This window comes from Aphelocoma coerulescens, chromosome 3 (assembly GCF_041296385.1).
Source record: "Aphelocoma coerulescens isolate FSJ_1873_10779 chromosome 3, UR_Acoe_1.0, whole genome shotgun sequence".
NCBI classification, from domain to species: domain Eukaryota; kingdom Metazoa; phylum Chordata; class Aves; order Passeriformes; family Corvidae; genus Aphelocoma; species Aphelocoma coerulescens.
In genome coordinates, this window is record NC_091016.1 from 16,960,625 (window position 1) to 16,987,590 (window position 26,966).

General features: G+C 48.8%; 1 protein-coding gene across 1 annotated transcript; it reads left to right on the forward strand.

Annotated features, from left to right (window-relative positions):
* Positions 1 to 342: 342 nt before the first annotated feature.
* LOC138107026 (TOG array regulator of axonemal microtubules protein 2-like) lies at positions 343 to 26,165 on the forward strand. Its single transcript, XM_069008359.1, has 18 exons — positions 343 to 473; positions 1,749 to 1,795; positions 3,755 to 4,036; positions 5,434 to 5,522; positions 6,469 to 6,619; positions 7,713 to 7,874; positions 9,885 to 10,017; positions 12,149 to 12,254; positions 13,017 to 13,252; positions 14,746 to 14,898; positions 16,069 to 16,186; positions 17,146 to 17,249; positions 19,997 to 20,201; positions 21,377 to 21,593; positions 22,931 to 23,017; positions 25,200 to 25,449; positions 25,573 to 25,649; positions 26,107 to 26,165. Exons 1-18 carry the CDS (start codon positions 343 to 345, stop codon positions 26,163 to 26,165), a joined length of 2,607 nt encoding a protein of 868 aa, XP_068864460.1.
* Positions 26,166 to 26,966: the final 801 nt, after the last annotated feature.

Consider the following 26,966-nt stretch of genomic DNA (forward strand, 5'->3'; position numbering starts at 1 on the left):
GACTAGTACAGACAAACTGCTTTGAACAAGTAAAAACACTACTAATAAAGCTTGATTTTTGTACCTGGGCTGATGGGTTAACTTTATCATTTAATCTAAAGAACTGTTTAACTCAAAATTAACTAATTAAGGCACTTAACATGCAAAGACCAAACTTAATTAGGGACTTCATGTATGACAAAGACCAAGCTGCTCCATCAGTTTGACATTTCTGCCAGGTCCCAGCTAACAGCATGGCTAAATGTCTTCAGGCATGAATGGGGGCAAGGCTGGATGCTTGATCTGAGGAGTACTGTGTTCTACTCTTTGCAGGCTTCCTTGCTGTTTTCCAGCGGTGGGGATATGAAGAAGGGGTCATTGGGACCACCTTTGATCCCCCCAGTACGCAAGGCAGTGAGTCCCCCTGTGAGCAGTGCGGCAGCGTCTGTCCCAAGCTCTCTGCAGCTGGATTTCCAGGAGTCCCCGGACATGAGGTAAGCCAAGGTGTCTGCTGCTCCAGTGTGCTGTTCCTCTCGCTCTTCTTGTTTTGTGAGGTTATTTTCCACAGTCATCTCTCCCATGTATTTAGGCAAACCTCCGTGTATTCCCCATTTTGCCCATCTGTGGTGATCCAGCGCAATGGCAAACCCAACACCATATGCCCTAAGAGCAGAGGTGGTTGTGGGGAAGAGGAGGCAGGGCTTAAGAGCTCCTCAAAACAGGTCCTCTGCTGGAGGAGAAGACTTGGCTGCTGATTCCCTCTGTGGTGTTTGTGGTGTCATTTGGGAACTGTATTGCATGGATCTGGATACTGCAGTTCTTTGAATACTGTGATCCTTGACTGTCAACTTCTGCGGCCATGAGAATATGTCAGGGCAAATATTGGCTACTGAGGAGGTGTCTGCAAATTCAGGTGCTGCTTCTGTAAATGTCAGGCGTGACTTCTCTGTGCCTGGGCCTCCACCGTGAAACCAGAGCCCAGATAAAACTTGGGGTACAGATGTATAATCTGATCGATGTCTAGTATTTCGATCTGGGCTTAAGATCAAAGAGGGCAAGGTGCTAGAGAAGAGTTATAGGACTGTACCTGATGCAAAGATATTAGCTTGGATATAGGTGTGAGAAAATGTAGCTGTCAAGCTTATCCTAGTGACAAGGATAAGGAAGGAGTCACAGAAGTTGCAATTGAAAAGCATCCGTAGGGCTTTTAAAGTGCAATCTGAATATCCTTACCTAGCAGCTGAGATGAAAAAGGCCTTTTTGTCCTTGAAAGAGCAAGCAGGTGTACTGTCATTCTCAGGAGAGAGCAGTGCTATGACCCCATGTAGCCCGAGACTGTCACCAGTGTAAGGCATGAGCAGGCAAAGTCAAGCTTTGTCAGGAGAACAAAAGTAGCTGCCCTCCATACAGACTTGTGTCTCAGCTCAGCAGCTCTTGCTGCTTCACAGAGGCTGTAGGAGCCACTTGGCTCCAAAAGGAGAGAACTGGGCAGGTCTGATGCAAGTTGAAGAATGACTGCTGTGTTTCAGCCAGAGCTTGGCAAGCTCTGTGGGACTCCAGCAACTGAAAGCTTAAGGACAATTCATCAGCTTTGCAACTGGGTTTGCAGTTGGGTTGGTTTGCAGTTTTGCAGTTGGATTTATGTGTTGCATTTCCTCCTTCATCAGGGGGACCATGCTAAGAAGGTTTGCCTCCTTTGATGCGACACACATTCCATGCCCTTCTCTTTCTACCTGCTCATATGTTCTTTTCTCCTTCATTTTCTCAAGGCCAAGATCCAGCAGCAGAAGCAAAGAGAAGAACTCTGAACATGCAAGTAGGTACAGGGCATGTCTGCCCTAAAATGACCATTGGAATGCTGACCCAGGGGTGGCATTGGGACAGTTTGGTTGAAAACCATCCTGGTTTAAATTTCTTCAAATTCCTTTGAATTCCTTGATGGGCTCAGTGGACTCTCCCAGAGCCTGGTCACTGGGAGTGTGCTCCGGTGGTGCAGTGAAAATTACTCCAGGAGCTGCACTGGTACCTTGGGGCTTGGGAAATGTGCCACAGGAAAAGAAAACATTCCTCTCCATCCTGCACATGCCTTTCATCTCCCTGCACCCTTTCTAAGGTCATAATTAGTAGAGAAAAAAAGACATTTAGCATGAAAGGAGAAATGTTCCCACTCCTTCCTCCTGCCTTTGAAGGGGGACACCTTCCCTTGGGGCAGTTTCTGTGCTGAAGCCTTTGCGATCTGAAGGAGATTCATGGACATTGCCTGGTTTTGCATGGGGAGAAATAGGGAAACCTCCTTAGACAGAAAGGCCTTGTTAATGTTCCAATTAAGGGGAAGGAGACTTCCAAATGGATGCAGCCTATGCAGGACCAGAGTTTGTCATCCTCTGACAGCACAAGCCTAAAGCCACCTATGGCAGGTTCACGATGGCAAATCTCTTCCCCGACTCTCTCTGCCCGTGTCAGTAGTGCAGGCTGAGGCTGGGGGAAGAGATGGCTTCTGCCCTGTCCCCCCTCCCTGCCTTGCCTGAGCCCTGACAAGAAGAGTTGTGCCAGACAAAATGCGGTGTCTGGTGCATGTGTGTCAGCCCCTGCTTTCAAGTTCAAAGCCTCAATGACAGTGGTGTTGTTCCTTTGCCATCTCTGGGCGTGGAATGATAGGAGAGGTGAGATTTGAAGGAACAATTTTGCTGATGCAGAAAAAGGGATCAGATCCACTGGTCCCTTGCCTCAGGGTTAGTTCTGCCAAATCCTTGGCAAGGCCCCTTTGGAATGACTCCGTAATTGCTGATATGCAGCTGGAATGCTGAATGCATCTGGGGAGAAGTATTGCTGAGTATGTAAGGTGGCATTTTAGCTGGATTAATTCTGCTCTAGAAATGAGCTATCTCATTAAAGCTTACCTGTTACGCTTTTATAATTGTGCTGACCATTCTACAGGGGAAAAAAATCCTGATTTAAGACAGTGATTCCTTTTTACTGCCCTGCTGCCACATGATTTTATCATCGGTGGAGGCCTGTACAGAATGATTAGTTCTCTGAGTTTTAAAAGCTCCGTTGGAGAGCATTTCAGATTAACCTGCCCCGTGCCATTTCCATTAAGAAAATTTTGAATTGTCAGGATTAGCGAAGATCAGAAATGTTTTGAGGCAGGTCATGTTTATGTTGGGTTTGGGTGTCTCTGCAGGAGAGAAAGCAGGGAATAAACCCCTGGAGCAACAAAGCAGAGAAAAGCTGGAACGTTTGCATGAACAATGTGCTCCCTACAGATATGGGCTGCTTGAATACTAGGGACATCTAATTTTGATTGCAAATCTTCTGCAGCTTCTAATACATGGTGCCATTGTTTGTGTCCCAGCACTGCCTTTGTTGTAAAGAGAAATAAAAACCACCAACAAAACCCAGCCGAGAACTGAGGGGGAGTTACAGAAACAAAGGCCTTGAAAACTGGCTTTGGAAAGCAATTACTTCCTAGGTGGAATTGTCAAATTCTAGAGACCCCCCTGTGGGTTGCCAACTGTTTGGAAGGAAAGGGATCCCTTCCAAGTAGTGGATGAGCCATGAGCAGCACAGAAGCAAAGTAGTGGAATGTCTCTCTCCTGTCCTGCCAGCTCCATAGAGTTCAGAGCAATTATAGTGATGCTAGCCTCATGAAAAATAAAAACAAAGCGATCTTCTCAATATTAAAACACCCCTCGAGTGCCTCACCCATTAGTTGTGGTGATTGTAAAGGTGGGAGTTCAACTAACTCACTTCTTCCCTTGTACCTGATCTACAGCTTCTTCTGAGTCTACAACAAAAGCCCAGAGGAAGAAAAAAAATTCATGGTGTGTGATAGGACCTGGGATGCCTCTGTTCCCAAGGGACCTGGCTGAACTTTTCGGCTTGGTGCCAACTGACGTGCGGAAGCCCGGCCTTGGCAGTGCAGGTCTCCGCTCGCAGCCTGCTCAGGGGGCCTTGGCCCAGGAGCCCCGGCAGGGGCAGCTGAGCAGCGCTGCCCCCGGGGTCACTGCCAGGGAGGACACGGTGAAGGCTGAGCATGGCTCAGCCTCACAAAGAGGTAAGGCGGGAGCTGGGCCGCTCTCTGGCGGGAGGAAGGCTCTTGTGCCAGCCTAGAGAGCCTGGGCACATTGCCAGGGAACAGTTCTGCCCTGCATGTGCCCCCTGCAATGAGCTGTGCAGCTCCCAGTGCCCCGTGTAGCTGTAGGGCTGCTCAGCTGTGGGGCCGGGAGAGGAGCAGGAGGGTGCGTGTGCAGCTGAGCCATTCCTGGAAAGCACAGGGCTCTGGGCTCCCTGCTGTCCCAGGGCAGCCCGGAGGCCAGGCTGTTCCTGTGCTGGCTCTCTGGAAGTGGGTCAGGGTGTCTCCCTGGTCTGCCTCAAGTGGCTGCTGGCAGGAGCGTGTTTCCCTGTGCAGCTCTTTAGAAGTTACCTGGGAATCTCTCCAATGAAATAGTGTACCTTCAGATACTTTATGTTGGTGGCATTGTGGCCTCTGTCATATTTTGTGTCTCCACTTTGCACTTGGGACTGACTGCACTGCTCCCAAGGAGGTTACCCTGGAGTCAGTAGTTTTTCCCTATTAACTTCCCAGATGCTCTTACCTTCCAAGACCTTGCCCCCAATCCAGAATAGCCCTCCTTCCTCAAAGCCCATATCTAACTCTTTTTTATTATTAAGCAGACCATTTTGCAGGGAAAAAAATCCTGATTTAAGACATTGGTTTTTTGCTACTTTGCTGCCATGTGATTTTATCCTCTGTGAAGCCATGTAAAGAGTGACTCATCCTCTGAGTTTTAAGGGCTCTGTTGGGGAGTATTTCAGAACGAGTTACATTGTTCCACTTCCATTAGGAAAATCAGCCTTTAGTCAGACTGGCCTGAAAGTGGCCCAATCTCACACAGTTTAGAATGAAAATCCTCGGGAAAAGCAAATGATCCCGTTTCAAGAACACAATTCACATTTGGCTAACACTCCTGCAATCCTAAGCTTTTCTTTTTATGTCCTCTAAAATATTGCAACAAAGAGAAGAAAATATTGATCTAAATGCTTACAGGTATTAGAACCCAGGAGTTCTTTTAGGACCCAGGAAGAAGATGTGTACTAAAATCAGCATGAATTAGGGCAGATAAGAATCTCTGTCAGGAGCAAGCTCCGTCTCTGCCCTTCTCTATCAAACACAGCGGCTCTCCAGCACCCAGGGGTGAGGCCTTCATCATGCAGGAGGTTTCACTCTGCTGGCCAACAGAGCAATGCCATGTCTGCTGCCAGTGCACTGTGGCAGTAGCCCATCCATTGGGAGAGGTTCTAGGCATATGTACCTTGCTGCTCTCAGACACAATCTCTGGGCCTTATCAGAGCTCAGCAGTCTGGAAGCTGTCTTGCCTGTTGCCCAGCGTGGCGCTGTTGGGGGCTTGAAGTGTGCCAGAGATTTACAGGAACCTTTGCTTCCATTAACAGGCCTCCCACTGAGCCAGGCCAAGGAGACGGATCACCCCACCGGTGCTGGCCTTACGAATGCCGAAGCCCTGAAGGATGGCTTTCGAAAGGTGAGGGATAAGGACAGGGATGAGCAGACTTCCTTTCCAGTGACTGTTTAGTGTTTGGCCCAAAATGTCCCTGAAAATCATGATCTTCCACTCTTGGGGGATGGGGATTCTCTTGGGAATATATTTGACAGCTCCAGAGCAATTGCTTGGCTATTTCCAGTGGTGGCAAGGTCACTGGTTTGGAGATGGTGCTAAGGTCATGCCAGAAGCATTCTTTATGTGCAAAGGCCCTTGTAGAGAAGTTCTGAATGGCAGAGCAAGCTACACATCAGTGAATGTGGGCAAAGTGCATCCTCGGAAGCACAGAAGCAAGGATTCTAATGCTGAGTGTAAGCAAGGCTGCAAAATAAAATGGGAGAGTTTGATTTTTCCTGGTTACCTTTCTTGCTGTATCTCACAGCCCTCTCATTCTCAATTTTTCCGCACATTAACATCAATGTTTCTGCAACTTGTTTTCACGTGACTCCTCTTTTTGGCCTCACAATCTCCGAGAGCAGCTGAGTCCTTCAGAAGCCAGAAGTGAGAAACGGCTGCAATTCCTGGCCATGAGTGTTAAGCAACAGCTAATCACCCCTCCTTGCTGCGTATTGCACATGGTTTTTATTCTTCCTGCCATGTAGGAAGGGAACTGCCTGCCCACTGGTCACGTGGGCTCTTCATCTGTCTTGGAGCACTCCTGTGATTTTCTTGCTTTAAGCAGGGCCTCTTGACATAGGCTGAGAAACAGTACCTTGGAGCAGTGGAAGGTTATGGCAATAAAGCGTTCCACCTCACTGTGTGTAATTGCCAAGGTGAGGACAGGAGACATTCTTCAGAAACCATTGGAATGTACATGGAGCTGCATCAAGGACTGTGGAACTCGATGGACTCTGTGCTCCTGATGAGATGTTGTGTCTGGTTTGTGTGTCTCTGCTTACAGTCTCTGATGCATTCCCATTGCATGTAGATCCGTGCTGCATTGTGCATTTTGGCTCAAAGGAACTTAGAGCGGAATCCAATGGGGCCTTTGGAGACAGAGATCAAGACAAAGAGAGAAAAGGAAACGTCCTTGCAGCTGCTTCCACAGACAGTTGACCCCGGGGATGCAGCTGCAGCAAGTAAGTGGTTGCTACACCTGGGGTCCTTTCTGATCACTCGCTTGCCCTCTGCACAGTGTTGCCCTCAGACTGGGGGGCTGTTACACTCGCATCCAAGTGGGAGTTTGCATAGGATGTATTTCCGGTCCCCAAAGAAAAATGGAGAGGCATGAAGTGTCTTGCCCAGGGCCTCACTGAGTCAGTAACAGAATATCAGCTTCCCACCTTCCCCTCTGAAGTCCTTCAGAGTGTAAAATTCTGTCTTGCAAAGTACACTGGGGCTTCAGACTCTCTCCTGGCTAGCAGCCTCCAGGAAAAGTGGGTCCAAAAGAATGCTTTTCAACCAAGGTGCAACATGGAAGAAACAAAATTCAACTCCTTCTAATGAAAACCCCAGAGACCCTTCTCCCACCACTCCCTGCTGAGGAGCTGGCGCTGTAGAGCTGTGCTGAAGCCCCGAGCCAGTGCTTCTGTTGTAGCCCCAGGAGCAAGCAGCGTTCCCGACTGAATCCCGGCTGAGGGGCTCTGACTGCAGTGCTGTGTGCGCTGCCCCAGGGCAGCAGCAGGGACCTCAGGAGGCAGCACTCAGCCCGAGGGCATCACGCAAGGTTATCTGCGCTTTCTTTTGGGAACTTCCCCAGCCAGCCTCTGAAACAGGGAAACAAAAGAAAAGCAATTCTGGGGTTTCCTTGTTTCTTCAGGGAAGCATCCCTGCAATTTGGTTTGAAACCAGAAGAGGGTAGATTTCGATTAGATATTAGGAAGAATTTTTTTATAATGAAGGGGATGAAACACTGGAAGAGTTGGCCCCGAGAAGCTGTTGTTGATCGATCCTTGAAGGTGTTCAAGGCCGTGTTAGATGGGGCCCTGAGGAACCTGCTCTAGCTGAAGATGTCCCTGCTCATGGGGGCTGGACTAGATGGTGGTTAAAGGTGCCTTCAGACCCAAACTCTTCTAGGAGTCTGTGATTCTGTGATCACTTTCCCGTGGTACTGTGCCACTGTTATACTTGAAGTTCGTTGGGATAACAAAGAGACGTTACCCAGCTCCAGCAAGTTTTCTGGGCCTTTCCATTGTCAGCCTCCACTCCCAAGCTCCTCTTTGGTCCCTGCAGGCTTTAGCCTACTGCCTGTCAATGGCACAGCTTCCAGTGTGCAGAGAAAACACCCTGGTAGTGCCTTGAAGGAGAAGGTCTTGAGGAAGCAGGACAATGTGCCCTTACTGCCCAATAAGCCCATCATCCATGGAGACGGCAGCTTCCCACGCAACTCCTCAGGTAAGCCTGCTCCACAGCAGCCTTTTCCTGCACCGGTTTTCCTTGCACAAGGAGCGCAAACCGCCTCCTGCCTCAGCCACCACAGCTGGGATCTTGGGTTCATAGCCTGTGCTGAGAATGGACAGCAAATCTACTCTTGAGTTACTCCAGCTCGGCAGTACTGGAGCACTTGGTTCTTAGAGATCCATTGGAAAGCTGAGCTGCATAAAGTAGTGGTAAAGACCTAAGCTCTGGCTTTTGCCCATCCTGATAGACCAAACTACAGCACTGGTGCCAGGAGGCAGCTGTAACTGCAGGGATGAGCTCGGGGCAGTCTGGCAGGGTGTGCTCACTGTGCACCTCCGAGTACCACCACGATCAACTGTCCGCTCTCCATCTTGGCCCTCTGCCTGTGCTGCTGTCCGGCTCTGCAGCCAGCTTTCCTGCTCTCCCAGCAAGGGTTGTCTCTGCATGGCAGTCAGCCACTTGGTGCAGCCGTGCTGCTGCTCCCAGAAGTGCCCAATGGCTTCTCGCTGCTGCCATCCCACGGCCTGCAATGCCAAGAGGGAACAAGCAGCGCCTCCTGTGTCACCCCACCCAAATACAGCGGCCTGTGTAGCAGGTGACAGCCAGGAGGGGCTGCCTGGTGCTCCCAGGCCGTTTGCTGCCCGCCGTGAATACACAGCACATAGTCCCTAGTGGCTCTTGCCTCTCCTTTGAGGGCAGCCTGCCTGTGCTATGATCCTGAGTAGGGTGAGATAAGAAGAAGGGAGCTAGGAATGATACTTTGAGTGCTCTTTTCTAGTGATGCTACTTCCATGGTCACAATTGACCAGAACTAGCCTGACGTGGCTCCCCATTCATATTGAATATAGATGTGTACATCGACATCCTTCTGCAGTGACACCGCTGATGGCAGTGACAGGGCTACATCAGTGACAGCCAGATTAGCTCCCATCTGAATATTCTAGATTCTGTGCAATATTTAAACTCCATCATTTGAGACAGCTCAGATGTTTCCATGTACACATTAGAAAACGACCTGTTGAGTGCATGACATGAAATTTATGATGAACAGTCCTTTTGATGACAAATGGGTTTCATAAGAAATGGATTTATCGTCTGAATTTTCTCATACCTTGTAAACTGACTATCAAGAGATTGTGTCTGCCCACAATTTGCATCTGTATTTAGGTATTCTTATCATCAATTTGCATTTGGAAGGCTTTTTTATCAACCATCTGGGCTAGAGATTCCATTTTTCCACAAGAGAAAGCTTAGGCTTGCACAGTGTGCACACAAGTCCATTTGATGACAAACAAATTTCACCTCAGCATCTTTGAAATACAGCCAGTGTGTACTTTACCGAAATAGTAAAGATTCCTGATGCTTAGAAAGAACAAACTCCATGAACTACTCCCTTCCCAATAGCAGGCTGAAATGTAAGTGCACTCAGCTGCCCTCTGTCTAGAGCAGTTGAAGTCAATGGGAACAGAGGCGCTGTGAGGTGTGAAGGGTCAGGTATCGCTGTTCCCTGGTAGTTGCTCTGAGGGGATTCAGCCGGGCCCAGCAGGGCTCGGTTGTTCAAGGCTCGGCTTGGTGCTGTCACGAGGCAGCTGCAGGTCTTTCCTCAGGGAGTTGCAGAGTGCCTCTGTCCTCAGGGCTCGGGGAAATCAGGGCGCTGAGACAAGAGAGGCAGCTGAGGGGTCCCTCCTGGGGTAGCAAGTCCTGCTGGTGGGCACTGTCTCACAGGGAGTGGGAGCTCTGCGGCCTCAGGAAGGTGCTGCTGGCTGTGCTACCTGTGGCACTCGGGAGCTGGCACTGTGTGGGCAATTGTCAGGTTTAGCCAAGGAGCTGTGCCCAGCTGGGGGGGGCTGGGAGAAAGCAAGGAGCCAGAGAGCAGGGAATTCTCTGAGCCAGTGCCAGTTTGTACCTCATGGAAGCCTGGCTGGGAGATGGGGCTGCAGGCCGCTCCATGGCGGGGTGCCTTGCCCGGGGCTGCAGCGCTCAGGGCTGACCCTCTCCTTACAGTGACCCCGCAGACGGCCACTGGTGCCGAGCGCCGAGAGGAGCCGCTCCGTGGGAAGGGGCAGAAGGACGGAGCCTCTTTGGAGCCACAGCAGTCCTTGCTCGAGGCACTCTCCTTGCTCAGCAGCGATGACTGGTAAGAAAGGCCCCGTTCCCTCTTTCTCCCTCTTAGCGTTAAGGTAGGTGAGGAGAGTATCTTGCTAGTGCCTCTGAGCCCCAACAGCCCAGAGGGCCGAGGGGCACCAGTGAAACCACTCCAGAGCAGAGAGAGGATAAAGATTTGAGAGCAGCCTTTTCTTGGCCTTGCTCTGCAGCAGTGCTCCAGCTGCAGCAGGTCCGTGCTGTTTCCTCGCTTTGCCTGCTGCTCTGTGGAGCTGCAAAGGAAATCTTGAGGGAAGAGAGAAAGCTGTGGGACAAGATGATTTGCTGGCTGAAGCCAGAAGCAGGATGGCAGCAGTTTGGAGTGTAGAGATTTGGGTGCCTCGGGGCCCAGTGGGACTGAGTAAGATTTGTCTCTGGCCCCACTGCTGGCAGCAGTGGCAGGAGTCGGGGTCTGCCTGTGACCTTCCGCATGTGAGTCCCAGGAGCAGCTACAGGGAGTTCTTCTTTCTGAGAAATGCACTGAGTTGTGCCATAGAGTCACTCAGCCTGTCATTAGTCCTGAGGGGCTCATGGCAGAAGAGAAGGAAAAAGAAATAAAATCCTCTAGGAATCTTGCACTTTTGCAATTCAACTGTTTCCTTCTCACTGCTTCATATGGGCCTGAGATGTTTTGTCAATACTCACAATGTGTCCCAAACTTAGACACAGACAGAAGGAGGCCTGTAGAAGCCCAGAGGTGGAAACCCCACAAATGTTAGGTGATATTGGTTGTCTTTTTGATGTCTGGGTTATCATCTACTCACTGCTTCATTCACACTGCGATAAGGACTCCATTCACCTTGGGATAAGCAAGAAAAATCTGCCACGATGCATCTCCTTGTGCAGTCGCCTTTGCCCTGCCCTTTCTCTTCTGCTTTCTCTTCCCCATTTCTGTTTGGTACCCTGTGAGGTGCAGAGAGCTTCTGCAGCTTTGGGGGGGTCCGGGTGACACTCAGGGATGCCCGTGGCATCGGTCGCCAGCCCCGCGCTGCAGCCCCGATGCATCACGCGCCTTCCTGTAGCTCAGGTCCTGCACAAAGCAAGTGCTGAGAGAGGGAGTTGTTTGCACCTTGTAAATAACATGTTGCTGTTGTTGTAGGTAGGGGCTTTGGGGAAAAGCCAGGCTTTCAGCTGTTCTTGCCCTGGTGTGGAATCTTCTGGGGCATCCTGCTGCTTTCCTGGGGAATGTGTGAGGTGGAGTGGAGTGGGTGACAGGCCTAGATTGCAGAGTGGAAACTCAGCTACAGAGCGCCAGTGCAGACTCTCACTGCTGAACTGCCTGCTGGGGCTGGCAAAGAAGGAAAATGCCCCAGACACAGCCCAATGGCACTGTGTCTCAGGGACAGGGACAGGGAGGTGACAAGAAACAGCAGCATGGCACGGTCTCACAGCTTCCATGTTGGGAAATAGAATTATTGGGATCAATAAAAGAACTGTGCAGGCAATAGGCCTGGAAGTTTTAGGCTTGTGTGTGAGAAAACTTTCCATGGGAAAGTCCCTGTGTGAAAGATAACAAGCAGGCCTGAGAAACAGAGAGGGAGTGAAAAACTTGCAGCTGTACTATCCGGGATTGAATGAGGGAGATGAGCACTGAATTCTTTTGATCCTAACAAGACTATGGAAGCTTGCCAATGTAAGTCCAATTATGTAGAAATAGAAATGTGTTTTGATAAGCTTTAAGCCACTTAGGAGTTAACAAGCTGGTATACTATATAAGTGCCTTTGGACTGCTAATAAATGGAGTTTTATGGAGTTTGCTTTATCAGCCATGTTGGTTTGGGCTGTTTCTCTCTCCCCCCACCGGGGCCCGGGCTCCTCATCCCACTGAGCTTCTAACACTTCCAGGAAGCACTGACATAGGGACTTCATGTGCCAGAGACTTCAGAAAGGCTGCCTTGTTAAACGGCCACAAACGAAGACTCTGAAACCCCTCTGTTTGCCTCTTGGATTTGTGTATGCTTTTGACAGCCACAGCAACCTGTGGCAGCGAGTGCCACGATTTCATCAAGTACTGCTTGAAAAGCACCTCCCTTTGTTTGACTGAGCCGCCAGCCTGGTAATTTCAGAGGGTGCTGCCCAGTTCTTGGGTGGAGAGAAAGTCAATCTTTTTGGTACTTGCCTTTCAGGGAGCTGAAGGAGAAGGGACTCTTCAGCATCAAACACCTGGCTGAGTCCCACTCAGAAGTCCTTCTTTGTAGACTTCGTGAGGTTTGCTTGGCACTTACCAACGAGGTAAGAACATTGTTCTGAATCATCCTCCGTGCCTCATACACGGTGTGTAGAGTAGATATGTGCCTGTTCATCTCCCTGTGTGCTCAGGGACTGCCTTCATTTCTGTTTCTAGACCTTATATTTCTCATGTCTGTCAGCTCTCTATAGGATCTGTGTGCACGTGTAGCTCTATTTACTGCTAGGTCGGGCACTCTCGGGCACTCTCCTCTTGGAGCGAGCTGCCATTATCATGCAACGTGCAAATGCAGAAACGGAGACACCAATTATGTTATTTGCTGCAGTCCAAATCTCTGCCCAAGCTGTGATTCAACCCTGCCAATTAGTCTGTAGACTTGAGCCTGTGTTTTCTGTTTCCTGGCTGAGGGCTTCAACTGCTGCTGTTGCTTTTTCAAACAGGAGTAAATGACTCCTTTGTCTTTATGGCTTGTGCCTTTATGGTTTGAGAGCAGCCCTTGCTTTAATTTGTTTCTTTGTTTTTTGAATAAAAGGGCCTAAAACCAAAGCAGTGGACATTACAGGAGAGTTAAGTAGAACACTTTAAGTGAAATAATATGTTTCAGGCCTGCAGTAAGCAGGCCTGAGGCCTAGCACAAGTTGGTGCCAGAGTAAGTGCCTTTCTGTGCTTGTGCTCTTCTGCTCTGCCTGTGCTTCTGTGTTCCCCAGGACACAGCTGGAAGTGTTGTCGTTTCCTGGGACTTTTGTCTAAGGCAACTGGTTTTCTTTTCAAGGTGATTCTTATGTTTCCCCTCATGACTTCCCCAGGTGACCAACCTTCGCTCAAAGGTGTCTTACTGTGCAATCGTCACTCTTGGAGAGCTCTTTGTGACCTTGCAGAAGGACATGGACTCGGAGGTGGATGAGGTTGCTCGGGTCCTTCTCCAGATGGTGTGGAACTCCCCAGAGTTTGTTCAGAAAGCAGCCAGTCAGACCCTGGGAGTCATGGTGGAGCATGTGACTCCTGCACGAGCAATGACTGCTCTCATGGACAGTGGAGTCCAGTAGGTTCTTCTTGTCTTAGTGGTATTCTTCACCTTCTATTGTGTGTGGGGCAGAAGGGCTGAGAGAGAGAATGGGAATGGTGGGAGGGAAGGGTCCTGTATCCTGCATCTTCTGTGAACTCAGTGACTCTCCGATCAACCTCACTTCTTTCCTCTTGTCACCTATTTCTGCCCTCGTGCAGCCCATTAGTTGACAGAATCACAGAGCTGAATCAGAATATGCTGAGTTGGAAGGGGCCCATCAGGATCATCGAGTCCAGCTCCTGGCCTTGCACAGAACACCCCAAGGGTCCCACCATGTGCCTGAGAGCGTTGTCCAAAGGCTTCCTGAGCTCTCTCAGGCTTGGTGCTGTGACCACTGCCCTGGGGAGCCTGTTCCAGTGCCCAGCCACCCTCTGGGTGAAAAACTTTTTCCTGATATCCAACCTCAACCTCCCCTGACTCAGCTTGCTGCTGCTTCCTGGAGTTCTCCCAGTCTGTCCGAGTTGCCTAGATGTGGTGAATGGCGGGCAAGTGAAAGTGCCTGCAAAGGCTAAGGATAGAGCCCTGTGGTTTTGTGGGAAGAGGGACAATTGCAACTGCAGCTGTGAGCGCTCTTTGATATTTCACAGCCCTAACCACAGAGGCCCTGGGAAAAACCATGCATCCTCATTATGCCATTCCCTTGAGAAGTAAGGAGGGTTCTTGCTGGGGCATGGAGCACATGGGGGACAACGTGCTGGGTGTGGCACAGCCTGCACAGCAGGTGCAGCTCCTGCCAAGAGGAGTCTTGTATGACTGTCCTGGCCTTAGAGCCCCCCTTTCTATTCAAACTGATGTCTCATGTTAGCCTTGAGATGATGAATCACTGTACAGGCACCTTCACAGGCCGACTGCCATGGGACAGCTGAACCAGGTGCTGCCTTAAGTGTTGGTGCTGGGCCTGATAGTCCCCAAGAGACACCCTCTAGAACAGGACAACCTGGCTAAACTGACTGCCACCCTTTCCTCAGCTTTGGAAAAGGGGGAAACGTTCAGATGTATCTCTTGCCAAGCCTCACAGAAGAAACCGGCTGCATTGCTGGATATTCTGCAACTTCATGTCCCACAGCGTGTTTTCCCTGCATTTGTTTTTTTTCCCAAGGTCTGCAGATTTGGGGGTAAATGGGTGGAAATATCCTCAATCCTGCTGCAGCTGTCTGTGTAGCGGCTGGCCCCTGATGGGTCAGCCTGGCTTGTCTTTAATTTCCCTCTTTCTCCGAGTGAATTTGGGGAAAGACATTGAGTATCAGATAGTGCAGGGAGACTGAGTTCCTCGCTCTTGCTTGCAGGCAGTCCTTCTGTACAGGGCTAACTTTGTGTTTCTCTGAGGACAGAACCTTCTACAGGTGTCCCAAGTGTCAGGGAGAATCCAGGCCTCCTTCCCCCAGCAATGACAGGGAGCATGCTCTGGCCAAGGCCTGCGCTGTGTCCCTCTGCTCCCTGTGCCCCAGTGTTTGCTCTCTTCTTCCCAGGAGCCGCCACGTCCAGGTGCGGAAGTGCGCGGCCCAACTCCTCCTGTCCTTGATGGAGAAAACTGGAGTCACGAAGCTCGCAGGAACGCCCAGGGCTGAGAGGCTGGCGCACGCGGCAGGGACGCTTGCTCAGGACTGTCACGAGGACACGAGGTAATGATCTTCATTTCCCCTCCTAAAACAGGAAAACTGTTGGGTGTCTGGCTGTAAAGGGCAAAACCACAGAAGAGTGGAAGCTAAAGGAAATATTAAGTTACCTCACTGTGTGGATGAGGTTCACAGAGTCACGGAATACGCTGAGTTGGAAGGGACCCATCAGGGTCATCGAGTCCAGCTCCTGCTCGTGTGCAGGGCCCTCCAAGGGTCACTCCATGTGCCACACACTCCATGTGTCCAAACGCTTCTTGAGCTCTGTCAGGCTTGGTGCTGTGACCACTGCCCTGGCTTGTCTGGGGAAATGACTGTGCTGGGGAACCTGAGGTTGTCCCGCAAGAGGGAGCATTGCCAGCTTCCTGGGACTGGAATGAGTCTTTCCTGAGATCAAAAGAGCCATCAGATGAGGCAGTCAAACAGTTTTGCTTGGCCTTAGGTGCACAAGACAAAGCCAAAATGTTGGCTAATGTTCATCACTGAAGGATCCCATACATCTCTTTCTCATTAACTTAAGACTTTCCTAGAAATATTCCAGGGATCTTTAGCCAATGTATTCAGTCTTTCTAAACCTCTTCTGCAGATTTCTATAATGCTGTTATCTGGGGCTGAATGACCTCCAAATTGCTTCTTGAAGAAAACTGTGGTTTCCTAGTGGCAAAATCAACCCAAACCACCAAAATCCCCTTACTTTGAGGATTAAATTCCCATTAATAGCTGCCAAGAACGCATGAGCAACTAGCTGCCCCTGTGCATACATATGGTATAGAATAATCAAAAGCAAGCATGAGGCATTTGGTCCTGGCTTCCCTGCCAGTTAAAGAAAGGCAAATGACTGTGCAATGGCAGCAAGGCACTGCTAATAAGCTCTGACTCAAAGCAGAGGTGTTTCGCTTGTTCCCTGGGATCCTTCGATGCCACAGAAGCGCACCCACAGTTTCAGAGTGAGATTGTATTTTCTGTTGCCCCACGTTCGCCTCTTGCCTCTTGTGTTCAGCTGACAGCACTGTGCAGTGACAAGTGGAGGTAAATCTCTCTCTTTGCTGAGTAGGTAATGCCTTCTCATGCAGGTATGGCAGCTGCTGAGTTTAAGGTATCAGCTTATTCTGTTAACACTCCTCCTTTGTTTGTTCACCTTTCTTTCTTTCTTTCTTTCTTTCTTTCTTGTGTTAGGCATTATGGACAGGAGATGGTGAAAATGATGCTGAATCACCAACAATTTAACAGGCTTTTGGAACAATCTTTTTCCACCCGTGACCTGGAAGATATTCTGACAAGAATTAAGAAGAAAGTAAGTGCTTGGTAGGAGACATGTCTCCTTTGTGCAAGTATTGCCACTGCTGATATGAGATCAAACATACCTAATCTTATCTCATTCCTTTTCTGCCGAATCATTTTGCTCCTGGGAATGAACTGTTCATCCTCAACCTGTTCATCTGCAGAGCACAAAGGAACTGATAGATAGTATTAGGGGAAAAGTGTAGTATTGGATATTTTGAATATCGGCCACAAACAGGGAAGGGAAAGAGGAGAAAATGGGTTTACATTTAAGCATAACCCCCCACCCCACTATCCCTACTCTGCCCCCAGTGACGCAATTAAGTGAGAACAGTGCTTCTGGAGATAACAGAGTCTTTGCAAAAGACACAGGAAGCAGTAGTGCCAAGAAAATTTCCAAATATACAAAAGATGTCCCAGTCAATCCCAATTACTACAATTACTGTCTGTCTTCTGGCAATACTGCCCTGCTGTCATGCCCTGTGGAGCTGGAAGAAGCTTGGTGAATTCAGCAGCATCCAGTGGAAAATCATTTGTTTGCCTGGAGGTTTTTTTATTCTTTTTACCTCCATTATAGAAGGGAGTGTGCCTTTGTGCAGCAACAGGGAGAGTGAGTGTGGAACCAAATCAACTTCCAACACAATGGGCCAACCTCCAAAGAGTCCAAATTTTTCTGCAGCTTCCTTTAAGAACATTCGTTCCCTACCAGTTTGCATTATTCCCATTTATGCTCAAGAGTAATGCATTTGGGATTTTAGACTGCTGCTCAGTATGGTAGCAGCCATAACCTGCCTTGGGCTATTGAAAACAAAGAGTTGGCATCACTGAACCTCTGGCCTGTTTCCTTCTGTAAGTTCCGAAATGTTTGCCTAAGCCTTGGTAGCAGCGATCCTGGTTCTAAGTTGTGTTTTAAACAGGTAATTTCCTATTTTACATTCTAAAGATCCATGGGGTTTCTTTATGCCTTTGTAGGGGATGGAAACGCAGAAGGCTGAGCACCCATCTGTCCAGGAGCCTGTGAAGAAGAGGAGCGATGGCTCGAAGAAGCCCCAGGCCACATTGCCTTCTAGTAAACGGTACTGAGCACTTTAGTTAGATGTGACAAAGCACATGACAAGCTTTACATGTCTCTTCCTCAGGAAAATCTTTCCGGTGGAGATGACCTGTGCCAGAGATTGTTTCCTTTCCCTACAAATGCTCTATCAAAAAATATGTCTCCTTCTGCATTACTCTGAACACAACTTCTCTGGAAGGGTTTCCACAAAAAATGGGCGACAAAAAGACACCCATCGGTTGCAGCTCAGAAGATCCAGTGCAGTGGCAAGGACAGTGCTGTGGAGGCTGTGAGAGGGCCATGATTCCACTGCCTCACTTGGGACAAGTAAATTCAAGCAGGGTTTTTTTCCTCTGCGAGCAGTCTTTTTCAGATGGGGGTTTTGATGAGAAGTCCCAGTCTTGAAGCAAGATGCCGTTCCCCAAAATAGCACTTCCCATGCATGTGGTTTGGCCTTCCTGAATCATGGTTTTCTTACCCTCAGACAGTACCAAGATGAGTAGTAAGTAGCAAGCCAGTTCCTGAGCAACTTTGGTCAACAGGTGTGTCAATGTGGACGTTTTGTCTTGACATTCCTGTCCTTCATACCGTTTGCTTGATGGGCAGCATGTTTGGTTTATTTCCCCCTGTGCTGCAATCAGCATTTGAGACAGGAATTTGGTCCTTGCTGTCTCTTCCTGCCAGTGGGAGAGCTACTTGTACCTGTTGTCCACTGATAACAGAGGGGATTTATTTAGCTCTGTCATGCTCAGCGCTGGCAGGAGAGTGACCACATGGCTCAGTAGCATAGTCAGGATCTTCCCATGCTCATGGAAGAGACCGGCTGATCCAAGAGAGTTGTTCCCAGTGGGCTTGTTAAGCTGTGGATCTAGTCTCTAGGGAAGCAATCATGTGAGCGTAGTGCTGGGATGTCTGGCTTCTGTTTTTATCCCTGTTACTGATTTTCTGGATCCTTCAGATATGCCCCTATCCATCTGTTCAGATGCATCTGAGCTACTTTTCCAGATTGTCATGCCTGCTGTAGAGACACTTCTCCAGAGGGATGAGTTTCCTTATTATAAGACACACACCTCCCTCATGACGAGGCATTTAAACTTGGAAGTAGCGTCTCTCTTTCCTCACAAAGCAGTGCGACATGTGTACCTGGGAAGCTGTCTGGAGATAAGTGAGATGCATCTCATCCTTGGTTTTCCTGAGTAAGCACTGGTGAGAATGTTGCTTGCAGATTGTCTCCTGTAATGATTGTGTAGCGGGATTGGTTTGTAACCAGGCAGAAACACCAATTTAGTGTAGTGGTTTGGTCCAAAATACTCATTACTGTTTACCTTCTGTGAGATAAGAATTAGGAGAAACGCAAAGCAGGCACCAAACTTGAAAGAATATAAAGAAGTTTATTAACAGACCTAAAAGAAGAAAAAAAAAGTCATACCACACCTTCAGAACACTTCTCCTCCCCCCACCTTTCTGTCTTCTCCCAGTGACAATGTAAAAAGACAGCCCTTGAGATGTTCAGTCTGTTTACCACTTCCATAATAACCTTGTTCAGTCCATTTAGGAAGAGGAGTCTCTCTTGCCCATGCTATGAAAACATTATCACAACGAGCCAGCCGCCCGCGTTGGTTCTCTGCTCGCATGCGAGTCCCTTCCCCCCGACTTGCATCTTTTCCCACAACTGCTTTTGAGGGTCCACTCCTGAATTACCGGGGTAAAATTTTAAGGTTGAGCCGTTCAGAAACAAAAGTTCTCTTCACCCATCTCTGGGAGCATTTCATCTCTAAGAATAGAGGCCCTTCTCCTTCCCTGGGAGCAAAGGGTCTTCCTCATCTTCCTCTTTAGGATTATCTCTGGGAGTATCTCTAGGAACTGCGGTTTTCTCCTTTTCCATTTGGAGCAAAAGTCCTCATCACTTCCATCTCTCCCTGTTCAAACTTCTCATGAAATTACAGCTGCGTCAGCATCTGCTTATCTCAGCGCAGGTGCTTTTGCTCACAAGTACAAGTTGAACGCTCCACCCCCCATGCCTGCATGAAATTACAAGGGGTACTCTGATCTACCATAGCTTCACAACAGAATTTTAGCTTTAAGCATCTCCTCTTTCTCTTCCCTCCAGTTTTCAGCTCTTCATAGCACTAAAAGGCTTAATCTCACCTAGGCCTTGCAGCTGGAATGTGGCTTATCACTGTTGGTCACATGACCTCTGCCAGAAAGCGGTGCAGCTTTAGCTGAATCTTGGCAGCACTGGAGAGGGGGAGCCCAGCCGCTCCGGCTGCCCACAGCCCTGCTGTGAAGGGGGAGGGGGGGGTTCTGCGGGTGGAACAGGGCCCACCGGCTCCAGGATGGCCGTGGCCTGGCCCGGCCTGGCCCGAGCAGGGCCTGGGCCGGGCCCGCTGTCCCCTGCACGGGGCCCGCAGCCACCTGTCCCAGCACTGGAAACAAGAGAGAGAGAGTCTGCCTCGGGGTTTCCTATTCTTAAGTGTGGACCACAGAGGTGGTCACAACTTTAAGTGGCTTAAAGAATTGTCCATATTCAAACTGGCCAGCTGATAGGTTCTGTTAGGTCACAGAGGAAGCTGTAAGCACCCCTTTGCAAGAACTTCCGGGACTATGCTTGCTAACCCATGACAGATTGTCATGAGGTCTCACATTGTTTCTTAGATCAGGATTTTCTAGCTTGAAATCACATCATTAGGAAACTTCCCCAAGATGTTCTGCTCACAATTAACTGAAGGTATGATCACCAACAGGTCCTAATTTGGTTTTATTTTCCAGGGTGAAGTCTACCTCTGATGAGCGCCTCCTACGCCGCCCAAAAGCCCAGGTCACGTTACCTCTGGCTGTGAAAGAAACGGAGCCACTCCAGAAGCTTTACAATCTCCTGGAAGCCAAGGAGTTTAAGACACGGATGGAAGGAGTGGCACTCCTCCTAGACCTGTGTAAAACCAGCCCCCAGCTCGTCTCCACTAACACTGTCCAAGTATGTAGGGTGTCTTCATTGTTCCTTTCCTTTAGCTCCTTTCCAAAGCCTGTAGCAGGAAAGTTAATTCAGTGTGTCTTGGCACTACATCCTGGCTGTGTGGGACAGGCTGGTGCCTCTTACCCTGAAATATTTAATTCAGCTCCACGCTTCAGGACAAGTTATTTCAGTCCAGATATATTTGTCTGGCAGGTGCCTATTGATGTTGTTCATCAAATGAGGACAGAGTTTTCTGCTGGTGTAACTTCTGCTGTCTCCTACTCCCACTTGGGTTAAGTGAAGGGAATGCAGCCACTGAAAGCGTGGCAATTATTCTCTAGACAAAAAAATGGGTTTGGATGGGGAAGAGAAGTATCAGGCTGGGCAGGTTTAAACCAATTTTTTTCAAAGGATACTTCTGTAAACTCCGACTTGTCTTGCACAGGCACAACTCTGGCTACTCGTTTCCATCGGCATCCCTATTCCTCTTGGTAAAGACGGTGCTCACCCTTCTTGGGGGGTCGTTTTTTTCTCTTTGGAAAAGGAGGGAAATGGCTAGGGACAGATCTCTTCCTTCTCCTCCCAGGAGCTGCTTTTTCCCTTTGTCCAGAAAATGGTGCCTGATAATGTGGCTGTCAAGGGACTGAACCTGCTCTAATGAGAGCGGTACAGCACATTAAATTTCAGAAGTCTACCTGCTAGGTAGACAATTGGTCTGGATCCTGGAAGAGTTGATCCGAGCTCTGCACTTCTCCAGACACAGGTTCTGAGACAGACGGAACAAAACCTGGATCTCCTCCAGCCATAGTTTTGGCAAAATCATAACTGCCCTCAGAACTTGAGACAACTGTGTAGAAAAACGGGCATTGTAAATATCTGGTTCCATACTTGGAAAGCAAAGATACTGTTTTGCATCAATAAATGGGATTAATTTAATGATTTAAATGTGGAGGGAAACACCATAGGAACTATTCTGTCCCCGCCCAAACCTCTTCAAAATATATGAAAATCTTTCAACCAGCATGAGGTTGCGCAACCATTCCAGTGAGTGGCCCACAGGAAAATTGTGCAAGCAAGTGCTGACCTGACAGGAAGGATCACTTTCATCTTTTACATTGCTGAGTGCTCATTTCTACATCCCTTCCTCAAACAAGGACATTTTAATCCAGCTTTCATGTTGTTTGTTCTCTTCACAGATTTTTGATTATTTTGTCCCGAGACTTGGTGATACGCACAAGAAAGTGAAGCAGAAGGCGCTGGACGTGCTGGCTGAAATCATAGGCGTCCTGAAAGATGCCTTAAACCCGGTGATCATCTGTTTGGTTGAAGGAATAACAAACAACCTAAACTCAAAGGACCCCGGGGTTTATGCCGCAGCTGTGAAAGCGCTGGAAGCATCCATGGCTCACTTAGGTAAGGCTGAGCCCTGGCATGGACTCTCCTCAACTGTGTCTCTGCCTCTGCAAGTCAAGAGAACGCTGAGTGCCTTGACAGCTGTTGTTGTCTGTGGAAACCTCCAGCTGACATCCACCAGAAGCTGTGCAGGTGCAGTCCTTACGCACCAGTCCCCCAACAGGCCTGAATGTGCATCGGCATTTCCCAAAAGTCCCAGGAGCCCTTGGCTCTGTGCTGCTTGTCTGAAGAGGAAGTGCTGGACTACAGCTTTGCTGGAATTCAGGGCCAAAGGGACGTTTGGAGTTTTCCTGGTCCCCATTTGACTTCCCAAATGAATAGCTTTGCTGTTGGCATGAAGGGACACCGGCGCATCAGAACCTCTGCAGAGCAGCCTCCTGGGAGGCTCCACATTATAGGCATTAGCTTCATTAGGACAGCAAGATCAGTTCTTTACTGCATGCTTGCATGAAGATCATTTGGGACCTCCTTTTTGTATCTCATGCAGGAAAGGAGCTCTTAATAATACCCTGCTACTGAAACCCACACTGGGGTGTAGCTCTGTAGTGGTTCCCAATGAAGCAGATTGCCTGCTTTGTCACTGCCAGCCCTGGTGACCCTGCGAGGGACCACAGTTGATCCCACACACGTTCTGTCTCCAGGAAAAGCTTGCCTTGGCTTATTAGAGTGGTAGGACTGGAGGCTTGCAGGACAATGCAGGCAACAGTGTCTCAACTCAAACAAGACCCCCAAAACCGCAACAGATAGGCACAAGGAAAACTAAAATACATACGACGGTCAAGTATTGGGAAATCAGTTCATTTTCCAGTCTCTCTGCCAAGATCTGATTTCACAGATGTTACAGAAACCCACAGGATACTGAGGCACTGAGCAGTAATAGCTCTTGTATGAGTAACTTGGTGTCTTGTCCCTAGATCCACACAGGTAACCTGCAATTTAAAAACAGCTTATCCTTCAGGTGGGAATGGATGTGTGAATTTTGGAGCCTTCTCACCCTTTTCCAGAGGGGAGGGAGAAGATCACTTCTGCAAAGCTCTGGGATGCAAAACCTTTTCACTGCTTACATGTGATTGAACTCTTGAGGTCCCTGATGTGAAATGTTTTACATAGCTCCTGGTACAGCAGACAACTTTGGATTTATAAATGTGAAAGGAGAGCTTTTCTTTTGGAATTTAAAATCCTCCCAAGTAGGCTGGAAGGAAAGAAGAAAAGGATTCAAAAATCGGCAGGAATTTCCTTTCTTTTACAAAATGTAGTTGCCCCTGCCCTTTCCCTCCCCACTGTCCTTTGTCTTATGACCTCAGAAGAGAGAGCAGAAATGTGTGTTTCCCTTGTAGATAAAGTATCACTGATGAAAGAGTTCAGCCACCGAAGGAGTGAACTGAAGGGCCAAGCTCTGCTGGATGTCACGGAGCATCTCTCAGGTATGGCCTCCCCTTCTAAGCCAAGAGGTCTTCCGAGGCAGAATTTACAGGGAATGCCAGTGAATAGACAGGTCCAAATCAGGAGGTGCTGAGCTTGTCCCTCCTGCCCAATACCCATGGAAGGTGTATTGGGCAGGTTTTCCCTGGCTGCTGCAGAGGTGTGCAGCATCTGAGATGGGGGCGGCGCTCGGCCTCGGGGCTGAGCTCTCACTGGGGCATCTCAGAAGCCTCCTCCAGGAAAGGGAGGGGCTAAAAATTCCCAAGCTGGCTCCTCTCTTGGAAGCTCCGGGACAGCTCTGATCCTTTAGGGGAAATGGTGGCAAATGCTGTTTCAGGGGATCCATTTGTTTTGTCCTCACAGAATTCTTGCTTTGCTCTTGGAAAGTTTTGAGGTGGAAGCCTGCAGTGCCTGGGGGTCACAGCTTAGGTCAAAACTCAGCCCACACGAGCCTAACGAGGCCCGGATTTTGTGCAAGGCAGCCTTTGGGGGCAGAGGGGCAGAAGCAGAGTGCTGAGGCTCCCTGCCTGTGCTGTCAAAGTGCCATTGGACTGAGCATTTCAGGGTGTGCAGTCAGGGTCTTCCTATGTCAGCACTGCCCAAAATGCTCCAAATGCAGCTGATAATTGATTGCTCAGAGGAGCTTGCTATGTCAGCAATAGCCAAGGGATGGAAAAATGATAATCTCAATATATGCTAGAGAAGACAGTGTACAGCCTTGCTTTATTTATAGCCTTGCTTTAGCTGGGGCTAAATCCACTGCTAATTATGCCAGCATCTTTAAATGCAAGGTTTAATACACTTTGTGTCTTCATTCTGAATCTCAAAAGGGCACCTTCAGCGATTGGAGTGTCAAAGGCCCTTTACAGAGCATTTGAATAAAGTAGATCTCCAGGAATAGGGAATTTAGTTTTGCAGCTATTTTAATCTCTTTTTCAAATAAAGGCATTAAACATGAATTAGGACTTCTTTAGAAAGAGCAGATGCTCTCTCTGAGATTTAGTGGCAATCTCTCTGAGATTTCTCTGCGCAAGTTGCGTAGTGACCGATGTCTTTAATTGCATGTAAGCTCAAATGAACTCCCATTTTAAAATGGGTACTGTAACCCTATTCCTGCTTAGCAGAATTGGTTTTAGGTACTTTCAGGAGCTGTTCAAATGTTGATGACTGCTGGTGGATTAACAGCATAGAGAAAATGAAGTCTCTTCCACCACAGAATAATAAATGGCGACTACATAACATTTTGCCTGGTCAGAAAATAAGAATGGTCCCCAGACCATATCAGGTTTTGATCTCTCAGCCAGATCTGCCATGCAAGGAGCCTGTTGGTAGTAGATTTTTGTCTGTGTTTGATACAGTTCAGAAAATGAGCAGAGAGCAGGCTTTGGAGACAGCGGGAGAGAACACTTGTGTTTTGGTTACATTTCTGTCCCCTGTGTAGCATTCTTCTCTCTCTATTCCCCTATTTCAGCGCACATTGTAAGAAAAAATGCCATTAACATTGTGAGGGGAAATGCCATTAAAATTTGGAGATGCTCCAATGCCATGGCAATGGGGTCTGGCTAATTACCTAAGACAGCCTGAGGTTTGAAACAGCTGTTTGTTAGAAGCCACAAAAGCCTTCTGCCAAAGACACCGGCTAGTCACTGATGTTTCAAATCCAGCTGTCAAACAGCACCCATCTCTGGTGGGCTGGAGTTTCCAAGTGTGGTCTAATACTGCCCTTTGCCGTGTGCCACCAAGCAAAGGGAAGAGCCAGATGAGACTTTTGGCACTTGACATCAAAGGTCACAACAATGGAATCATCCCTTTTATTAGAAATCTCTCAACTGCCTCTCTATGGTGCATTTCAAAATCTTTGGCATGGGTTTCAACAACTTCTAAATGGAAATAAACGGCAATTTGACATTTCAGTCACTGTTCATGCAGAAATAAATTGTGGAATGATTTAGTAAAGGTGTGAAGTCTGCCACAGGTACAAGGCTCTGTTTGGAGAAATTAGTCCTGAGAGCTTGGTGGTTCTGTTTCGGGGATGTTCAGCTGCTTTGCCCATTTCTGGATCATGAGGCTCTCACTGTTATTTCACTGATCTTAGCCAGAGAGACTCCCAAAATCACAAGTAGAGGTAGATCCTTGTTTGCATTAAGGCTGGTGGTTAAGAAGTTTGTGTCTCTCTTCCGGCAGCGCTTGTGGGATGGGTTTATCCCAGGAGCCCCGAAGTCGTCCAGCGCTACGCCCTGCCCGTGCTCTGGTCCTTCCTGGGGAACAAGGCGCTGCCTGTCCGAAGCGCCAATGTCTGCACTGTGGTCACCAAGCTTGCCTGCGCCCTCTACAAGGTGATGGGCGCCAAGCTGAGGAAGCATGCTGCCAGCCAGCCTCCGCACGTGCAGGAAAACCTCTCCAACATTTTGGGCTGGTGGAGTGTTGATGACCTGTAGAAAGATGACAAAGTGCTGCGTTGGACACCTCCGGATGTGACTTCTTAGCTGTGCCAAAAATGACAGAATGCAAAGGAAGGGTGTGCACCTGCCCCCGCTCTCTCCACCCCCCTTCCTAGTCGTGGCATGGGGTGCCTGAAGCAACTTCCGATTGAGGACAAGGTGAAGGCTGAGCATGGCTCAGCCTCACAAAGAGGTAAGGCGGGAGCTGGGCCGCTCTCTGGCGGGAGGAAGGCTCTTGTGCCAGCCTAGAGAGCCTGGGCACATTGCCAGGGAACAGTTCTGCCCTGCATGTGCCCCCTGCAATGAGCTGTGCAGCTCCCAGTGCCCCGTGTAGCTGTAGGGCTGCTCAGCTGTGGGGCCGGGAGAGGAGCAGGAGGGTGCGTGTGCAGCTGAGCCATTCCTGGAAAGCACAGGGCTCTGGGCTCCCTGCTGTCCCAGGGCAGCCCAGAGGCCAGGCTGTTCCTGTGCTGGCTCTCTGGAAGTGGGTCAGGGTGTCTCCCTGGTCTGCCTCAAGTGGCTGCTGGCAGGAGCGTGTTTCCCTGTGCAGCTCTTTAGAAGTTTCCAGGTGGTCTGTCCCATTAAATACGTAGCTTCAGATGCTTTAGGTTTGCATTGCGGCCTCTGTTATATTTTGTGTCTCCACTTTGCAGGACTGACTGGCTACAGTCTTATCAAGAAGTTTTCCTTGGACATTTCCTATGTTCCCTAACCGACAAAGCCCTTGCCTCCTATCCAGAAGAGCTCTCTTTCCTCGAGCTCAGGAAGAAGGTGCTGCCTGTCCGAAGAATGTTTGAAGATTTGGATTTATACGTTAGGCTTTGTAGTTACAGATGTACATATGTTCTGACATGTAGATGTAGGTTTGAATAAATGTGTTGTGATTTTATCTTTTACATTTTGAAAATAGATTTTCAACTGTATATCTTTTATTTTGATTTTTTCGGTTTTAAATAAAATAATTTAAAAAAAACCAACAAGCCGAGAATGTGAGACCTGCTGGCCTAGAGGTTGTCAGAGTGCAGCTGACTCAACAAGCCACTGTCTCACGGTATTCTTTCCTCACAGGGCCTCTCCTCTTCCTCTTTTGCCATGTTTTCTTCATGTCATTTGTGCTGCTGTTTGTTAGTTAGCATTCCAATGGGGCCACCTATTACCATGTTTGGGGGACAATGGACCCAGAAGATCCTGTGTAGTCTACAGTTTTCTGCCTCAATGTATTCTGTGCTCACAAAAGGCCTGAGCAAAGCAACAAAGAGAATGTGCCCAAATCCCAAAGCTTTGCTCCTTTGCAATCTCAGACAGATCTGGCTCAGAGGTGTCTTCAATCACAATTCCATAGGTAAGAAGAGGACGTGTATTTCACTGGCAAAAGAGGCACTGCTTTGGAAAAGGCATCTGTATGTATATTTACCCAGGACAGCAGTCCAACAGCGTTGTTTGCGACTTGTTTGCAGAAGGATGAGCGAACTGTGAGGTTATTGAACAGGTGACAAGGGTTCCTCAAATCTGT